At 38.5% G+C, this 9039-nt stretch overlaps 1 protein-coding gene across 1 annotated transcript in view; it reads left to right on the top strand.

Annotated features, from left to right (window-relative positions):
* The window catches only part of ANK3 (ankyrin 3, node of Ranvier (ankyrin G)), a 272063-nt gene that overhangs the window by 55567 nt on the left and 207457 nt on the right, over positions 1 to 9039 (top strand). The window contains exon 8 of the mRNA XM_011953463.1: positions 5144 to 5242. Within this exon, the coding sequence (XP_011808853.1) occupies positions 5144 to 5242 (99 nt within the window). The remainder of the gene's footprint in view (positions 1 to 5143; positions 5243 to 9039) is intronic.

The raw sequence follows: 9039 nt of genomic DNA on the forward strand, positions 1-9039 counted from the left end.
AAAAAAAAAAAAATAATAATAATAATAATATATGTATATATATTCACACACACACACATATATATATTTGGATCAATGTATTTTAGAATGCATATATATTTATGTATAACAATTGATCTTATTTGTCATAGTTTGATATCTTTAATAATATATCCATGTTTTCCATGTCATTAAATTATCACAGTATACCTTCAAATATGGTATGAGCCTGACAGCAGTACAGTTCCAATTCCTCCTTTTCGTCTATGTGTGATTGTGGTCATACAAGTTACTTTTGCATGTATTGGAAACCCCATGATTCATTGTTTTTGTCTTTACTGTGGACCATCCGTTATCTCTTTTATTTGCTTCATTTTTTGCCATTTCCAGAGCCCTTCATTTCTTGGTGCAGGTCTAAGTTTCTGTTTACTATCATATTCCTACTGTCTGAAGAACTTTGAACATTTTATGTATTCTAGGTCTGCTGATGATGAATTCTCTTAGCTTTTGTTTATCTTTAAAAGTCTTTATTACTCCTTGAATTTTTTAAAGGTATTTTCATTTGGTATAGAATTCTTATTCGACAGTCAGTATTTAAAGATGTCACTTCTTTTTTTCTGGATTGCATAATTTCTGATGAGGAGTCCGTTCTACTTGTTATCTTTGTTCTCTGTGTGAAGTGTGTCTTTTCTCCTTGGGCCGCCATCAAGATTTTCCCTGTATATTTCATTTTTGGCAATTTGACTGTTGTGTCTAGTTGGAGAGTTTGTTTGTTGTTTATCTTGCTTGGTGTCTCCTGAGCTTCCTGGGTTTGTATTTTTCTGCCTTTCCTTACTCCAAGAAAATTCTTGACCGTTCATTACCTCTTCAAATTTGTCTTCTGTCCCATTCTGTCTCTTCTTATACAACTCTCATAGCTGTTTTGTATCATCCCACAATTCTTGGAGGCTCTGTACTTTCTTTTCCACTCCTTTTTCTCCTTCATGTTTTTATTTTAAATAACTTAAATTGACATGTCTTTGAGTTCAATGGATCTTGTCTCAACTGTGTGAAGTCTACTGAGGAGCCCACAAAAGGAATTCACTCTGATACTGCCATTTTTCGTATCAGATGTTTCCATTTGACTCTTTGCTAACAATCCCATGCCTTTGCTGCAGTTCCCTATCTTTTCATGCATGTTATTCCTACTAGATAGAACACTGGATATTGTGTGTAGAAGGGGAGGGATTGAGTTAAATAATATTTTGGCCTGGAAATGAGCATACTCATACTTTTTCTTCTGTGCTGCAAATGTGACAGGTGGAGCCTGTTTAGGCAGGAATTGAGCTGAGTTTACATTTTGTTTCAGGCTTAGATTCCTCTAGTGGAGGGCTGCCATTGCCTTCTGCTTAGGGTGGAGGCTGGGGCATCAGAGAATGTTGCTTAGTGTTAGTGCTCCACCCTGAGCTTTCTCTGCACACCTGCAGCACAGAGGAGGTCTCCCCACACTCCTGCCTTACCTCAGCAGTTGACTACTCTTGCTTGTTACTCTGCTGGGCTGGTGCTAGGGGTCGGGAGTCTTTCATGTAGGCTCAGACTCAGTCTTTAGGGTGTGTGCCTGGTTTCAAGGTTGGGTCTTTCTCCACATTCCTGCCCTTTCCACCACAGCAGCCAAACTCTGTCCTAATGTATGGTTACAGATTTGAAGGCTCTTTATATAAACTGCCAAATTGCATTCTAGCAAGAATGTACAAATTTACGTTTCACCAGCAGCAAATGAGGGTTCTCTTAGGCAGGCCTTCTAGCTCTAACATCACTGAGTTTCTTTGATATGTTGGGATTGCACAATTCTGTTGCTTGCTTAGACAGTGGAAATGCAACACACAGCCTTACTCATAGTAGGGCATAATGCATTTTTATTGGTTAGCTGAGGAATCAAAATACGAGTAGTCCATTGTGTGGCCCTGAGGAACCACTTTGATTTTGATTTGTTTCTACTTCACAGGCACATCCACGATGTGACTCAGGAATAAAAGGTGTTTGCATTTTATTGGAAGCTGCATTTGACAGAGATGAGAAGCTAGGGTTTTTAAACAGAGGTCTTCTGAACCCTGCCTGAAAATACCACAGCCTGAGGGTCTGGAAGCCCGAATTCTAATCCCGATTCTGCCTCTAATTAGCTGTTTCTTAATCTGCACTTTACCAGTTCTGTGTCTCACTTTCTTTATCCCATGGGATTAATGATATTTATCCTATTTCAGTGGATTGTTGTGAGGGTAAAATGAAATTACAGAAGTGCAGGCCCTTTACAACACTGTTTAAGTGCTGTAGAATATAAAGTATTTCTCTAGGAAAGGCCGGAGAAGTGGAGAAAATGTGAGAATTAGAAACTCAAGGCACCTTTTTGTCATCTCCACATCCACAGTATGAGCGAGTGTGTAAATATGGAATAGAGTGAAATTAGAAATAGATTTCTTCCTCTCACTAAACTTAGCCTGTGTGTGTAAAGTTTAACTAAGTCTTTCTCAACCAGTGAGGTCATAGTTTTAAAGGGAAATGGTATGCCAGCCCTTACTCACACTGGGAAGTGATGAGGTCTTCATGTCACGTCCCACTTGGGGGCTCAGTGAGCTCCTATTGGTCGGTGTTTCCTTTATTCCCAATCTGACCCTCCACCTGCTGTCTCAGCTCTAGAATTCATCCACTATGCCGCTTGGGTCACTAGAGCAACACACACTTGTACTCAGAAAATAGAGATAAGCAAGCAGATCTCAAAGTCGTCATGAAATTTATTTCCTTCTTTCACTCACAACAAATAGTCCTCCACACCAAAAAAGACCACAGAGTACACAATGGCACAGCCTATAGTTTCAGTTCCTCTTTTGTAACCTGTTACACACAGTTGAAAGCTGTGCAGCTGCAAGCTGGTAGGCCCAGAGCGGGGGTCAGCAAACCACTGCCTACAGGCCAAATCCAGCCCACTGCCTGTTTTCATAAATAAAGTTTTAGGAACACAACCGCTCCCATTTCTTTATATATTGCATGTGCCTGTGGCTGCTTTTATGCCACAGTGGCAGAGTTCAGTAGATACAAGAGACTGTATGGCCTGCAAAGCAGAATATATTTGTCATCTGTCCCTTTGCGGAAAAAGTTTACCTACATCCCGGGAAACAGCAATATTAGTCTGTTTACTTTCCACCAGCATTACTAAGAGAAATTTGTTTTCCTCAGGTCTCTTTCTTCTTTCGTTTAAGATTTATATTTTAGCATCTAAGAATAGTGAGCAAAGAGAATGTGCAGCCTTTCCATCTGTGGAAAGGTTGTAAACCCAACCCTAATCCTACAACCATTAAAAGTGTTTAACTAGAAAAGTTTATGTAAAATGCAGGGAGAAAAAGACATGTTAACTCCCCATGAGGTCTCAATCAGTCAAATCCAGGCTTTGGAAGAGTCTACACAATAAATTACCCAGTTTCTTCAATAAATAAATGAACGCAGGGGGAAAAAGGTGGGATAGAGGAGCTGTGGAGATTAAGAAAGACTTAAAGGACTTTCAACCTAATGCAATATGTCGACCTTCCAACTTGAGCAGACTAATGGAGAGAGCTGGAGATAATGGGAGGACTTGAACATGGAGGGGGTCTTGGGTGCCATAAAGGAATTACTTTTACTTTCTTTGTTATGATAATGATATTGTAATTTTTTGAGATATCCTTATCTGTTAGAGATAAATTGCAGTATTTATGGGTAAAATAACATGATGCCAAGAATTTTCTTTCTCCTCTTCCTAAACTCCCTCAGGAAAAAAAAGGAAAAAAAAAAAAAACAGTAGGGAACATAAAAGAAATAATATTGGCAAAAGGTTGGTGTTTACTGAACCAGGGTAAGGAGCAACTTGAAATTCATTATGGTTTTTTGCCCAAACTTTGTGTATGTTGGAATTTTTCATTATTGTGTTTTTTAAAATCATGCATTCAAGAGTTTAAGTGTTGAAGAGTTGAATCCTGGTTCTGCGAATTGTTTCTGCATGTGTAAAATGGGGATTGCAATTAGATTATATATGATATTATGAGGATTGTGAAAATTAAATGAGCTAGTAAAGAGTTTAGCACAGTCCCTGACATGCAGGAAGTGATCAATACTTGATAGTTACTATATTGTTTCTGTTATCAACTTATAAATCAATAATCCCTGTGAACCTAGTTCATTTATGATGTAATTGATTCTTTGTGAACAACAGAACTTAAACTCATATTGCTGCTACACAAGAATAAGCCACGCATGGGGGTGCACACCTGTAGTTCCAGCTACTTTGGGAAGCTGAGGCAAAAGGATCATTTGAGCTCAGGAATTTGAGACCAGCCTAAGCAACATAGCGAGACTCTGTCACTTAAAAAGAAAAGAAATAAAATAAAATAAGAAATCAGGGAATTGTTTTCAATGTGTGCATACGTTTCCTTGACAGTCTGGAAACAATCATAGTGCCTGTAAGATGCTTGGAGAGAAGAATAAGTATGGTAGCCTTCCACTGAAATCAAGGAGAACACAATTAGAATTTCAGATAACCCTAACAATCTGGCTATTCTTCAGATATTTGTCAGATAAGAATTACAGTTTCCATGAGACTGCTAGCAAATGCCTGTAAACACATATAAGCACCACGGGCATAGGAAGTCATGTGACTATGTGTAGAAGTAACAGATTTTCCAGTTTGAGTTCCTATTGTCTCTCCTTGACAACCTGATGCTCCCAACGGAACCTGGGAAAGGCTCCAAGTCATATGAGACTCCTTTAAATTCAGTCTGTACTGACTTAATCAGCTTGTTAGTCAACCACTCACTAGCCAGTATGTATCACTCGCATTTATAGAAAAATACATTGACTTAAAAATGCAGGCTTTTTGAGCAAAAAAAAAAACAAATTATCACTTCAACCATCAGTCACCGCAAGTGACTGAAATAAATTAACTTGGACCCTGCCTCACAGATTCCCTTACAATTCATTCCTTTTTAAAGTTGCCTTCTGAAGAAAATTCCTATCAGAAGTGTTAGGAAGCACACTGTTCATAAAGGATGTTTAGAAAAGAAGAGGGGAAAATGGGGATATGTTGGGGAAAGTTTAGAAGGGAACATTTTGTTGAAACCAAAAATATCAACTCTGTACTTTTTTTTCCTCTTCTTCTCAGAATGACATCACTCCTTTACATGTTGCATCAAAAAGAGGAAATGCAAATATGGTAAAACTATTGCTCGATCGAGGAGCTAAAATCGATGCCAAAACCAGGGTAAGTGTGCAACTTATGTACCTGCTTCTACTTATATTCAGGAAGTAGGAACACTTTTCCTAATACCTTTGCACTAATACAACATGAGCTTTATTTTTTGTTCTATTTGTTATAGTCTCTTGGAAAATGATTGCTACTTTTATTCTTTTTAAAATGGGATGGCCATCCATCTATATTTGTAAATACTTAATTCACAGTTAAATGGTACCTGGCTTTAAAAGGTCTAGAGTTTTTGTTGCATTTAATTTTCAAGACACTGTAAGCTAAGCTATTCGGTCAGTTTGATACTAAAACTGCAAGTTATTCTATTTAAAAACAAATCTGTCTACCCTTGTGCACTGCTGGTAGAAATGTAAAATGATGTGACTGCTATGGAAAACAGTGTGGAGCTTCCTCAAAAAAAATTAAAAATAGAGCTACCATATGATCCAGCAATCTCACTTCTGGGTATATGTCCAAAATAATTGAAAGCAGGATCTCAAAATATTTGCATAACCACGTTCATAGCAGCAATAGGCAAGAGGTAAAAGCAGCCCAAATGTTCGTGGACAGATGAATGAATTTTAAAATGTGGTATATACATACAATGCAATATTATTCGGCCCTTAAAAAAGAAGGAAATCTTGTTGCATGATACAGCATTGATGAACTTTGAGGACATTATGCTGAGTGAATATACCAGTCACAAAAGGACAAATACTGTATGATTCCACTTATAGGAGACATCTCGAGTATGGAAAATCATGGGAAAAAAGTAGTATGGTGGTTGGCAGGGACTAGGGGTAGAGGAAATAGTTATTTGATGGGTATAGAGTTTTAGTTTTGCAAGATGAAAAAGTTCTAGAGATCTGTTACACAACAATGTGAATGTGGTTAACACTGAAGCCTCCACTTACAGATTGTGAGGGTAAATTTTATGTTGTAGGTATTTTACCACAATTAAAACATTTTTAAAGGCTGGGCCCAGTGGCTTACAACTATAATCCCAGCACTTTCAGAGGCCAAGGCAGGAGGATCACTTGAGTCCAGGAGTGTGGGACCAGCCTGGGCAGCACAGCAAAACGTCTATCTCTACCAATAAAAGAGAACAAAATTAACTGGTAGTGGTGGCATGCACCTATAGTCTTGGCTATACAACAGGCTGAGGCAGGAGGATCGCTTGAGCCCAGGAGTTCAAGGCTACAGTAGGCTTTGATCACACCTCAGCAACAAAGTGAGACCCTGTCTCTAAAACAAAACAAAATGACATTTTTTTAATTAAAAAATTATAAAAACCCACAAATATGTCTAATCTAGATGTTTATGGCATGTTGCTTATTTGGTGTGATGCATTGTGGGTAGGGGAAAAAACCAAGACTTATAATCTGATTTGAATCCGAATTCTAAACTTAGCTAGCTGACTTAGGTAGGCTATTTAACTTTACTGATTGTACTTCCTCTATCTGAAAATAAAGAAAACTAATGGCCACCTCGTAGGGTTGTTGCAACGATCAAGATAATGTTTGTAAACTGTGCTGGCATAAAGTAGGCCAGAAATAAATTCTAGCCACTGCTAGTATATATCAGAGCTCCAGTTAGTATTAAACTTCTAGACACAGGTTTTCTTATTCAGTATTTCTTGTGCAAGAAGCAATCTAATCAAAAGATTGTCTCAGCGCAAACATCCATCTATCGAAGGGTTTTAAGTAGTTTTCTTGTAACTGCAACTCCTGCAATCCTGTGCTTCCATCTTCTAAAAATTCTGATTCCATGTTCCTAAAACTGGCCTGGTAACCTCAGCTGAATTTCTGTAGTGCTTTGATTTACTACTTCATTTTTTATTCCTCACATTTATTTACTCAACCAGTAAATGATCGTTGAGTGTCTACTGTGGGCCAGACATAGCAGATGACAGAGCAAGACACAGCTTCCCCTGCCCTTATGAAACAAAAGGTCTAGTTTGTATTCTGTACTTTGACCCTAAGACAGCCCAGTCATAGGCAGGAGACCCAGACTTCTTTTTCTTGATTACCATTGAACCTGGAAACCATCTATGTACCTTAAAAGAAACAAACTTTCTAAATAGGAAAAGGGAAGAAAGAGAGGAAGGCCTACCCCTAAATGACTGTCTTACTGGGGAGGTAAATTGAATATAGGTTTTATTGAACTGATTATTCATCATTCCAATAAGAACCAATTATCAGTATGTAAAGAATGCTAGAAACATTGCTTTAAATGACAGGGGTCTTCTGCTAAGCATAGGCTATTTAAAGAGTTGTAAGGAATAAAAAGTAGAGATGCATTGCGTCTGTTGCCTGATTATTACCTGGAGGAAAAGGAACATTTGTAAAGAAGAGGAATCTTGCCAAAGGGAAATGAGGGTTACCAAGACACGCAGAAAAGAGAAGCTTGAAGAGGTGCCTGGATATACAGATTTCAGTTGGTATATGGATTGGAAATTACCTTATTTCTCTCTCTGTTGATATAGTCAATCTACAGAACAGCAAAATGATTTGTCAGTCATTTTTCATCATTTGTCAAACACTTACATGTTCTATTTGGTTCAATGGGAGGAAAAAAGGATACATAGGAAGTTCAGGCCCCATCTTTAGAGGGCATAGAGTGTCACAGGGAAGGGCCAGGAGAAAAACATACAAATTCCTCTGCATGCAACTGTCAAAGATAGGAAATAATCTACATAGGCAAAGTTTGGTGTGCAACTTGGTTTCTGTGCCACTTTGCCTCCCTGTTCTGAAGGGCTGTCTTATTTTTGACAAAAATATAGATTCCTTTGTACCTCCCATTCAGTTTTGACTCGGATTTACATTCCTCCTATATTATGTGAAGGAAAGACATGGAGAATGAGAGGACAGAAAAGCCTGACATTCTTCTGCAGTTGTCCTGAATGGAATGGGTTGGGGGAAGGGTGTCATTTGGGCACAGACTGAATTTCTGGCAGACTAAATGGGAGAAATTATAGTATATACCCGAAATATGTAAACTGTTTTGTGTTCTCTTCATCAAAGTGTACCTTCCCTCCTGCTGAGATGACGAAGTAGTGATTGGGTGTGTGGGTGAAAGGGAAGGAGCTGGCTAAAATGTCAGAAAGCCATGGGGGCAAGCCTAAAACTAGAAAGGAGAATTTGTCACAAAAAACAAGTTCTAACTACCCATTCCAGTAGCCCCTGAGAAAATAGATACCGTTATCTACCCACCTGCCTGCCACCATGCACTTACTATTGTGGCAACCTTGCTTGCATTCAATAAATCTGACCTGTTATACACACTTATCCCCCATGTTTTAGAAGCAGGAAAGCATCACTGGATTTCACCTCAGAGGCCAGCACTGTAAGGGACCTTGTTCCTATTGCTCTGTGCCCTGCCTGGGTGCTCACAGATTAGAGGATTCACTTTAAAAGAAGATTCTTAGAGCTCTTTCATTCAAGGATGTAAACTTGAATTGTGTTCAGGGTAATTTAGGTAGGATCAGAGCAAGATATTACCAGCTGGAAAGGCAGATGAGTGAATTTAATTTCAGCCTAGTGCCTGATCTCTAAGCTTGAGTGTGACTAGCAAGTAGTGAAATTGTGACCTGAGAAAAGTTCACCCTCCTGAGTCATAGTTTTCCAGCCAGTACAGACAGAAAGTTGTTCCTGACCATCTCACTCTCTTAGCTGGAAGGGCACTGGAAATTGTAACTTTAAGAATAATTAGTTATTGTAAAATTTAGGATGATTGCACATGAATCTTCTTGGAGGTGTTTAGCTAGGATCTGATGAATTACAGACCTTTCAGGTTTCTTTTTTTTTTTTTTTTTT

Source organism: Colobus angolensis, unplaced genomic scaffold (assembly GCF_000951035.1).
Source record: "Colobus angolensis palliatus isolate OR3802 unplaced genomic scaffold, Cang.pa_1.0 Scaffold361, whole genome shotgun sequence".
NCBI classification, from domain to species: domain Eukaryota; kingdom Metazoa; phylum Chordata; class Mammalia; order Primates; family Cercopithecidae; genus Colobus; species Colobus angolensis.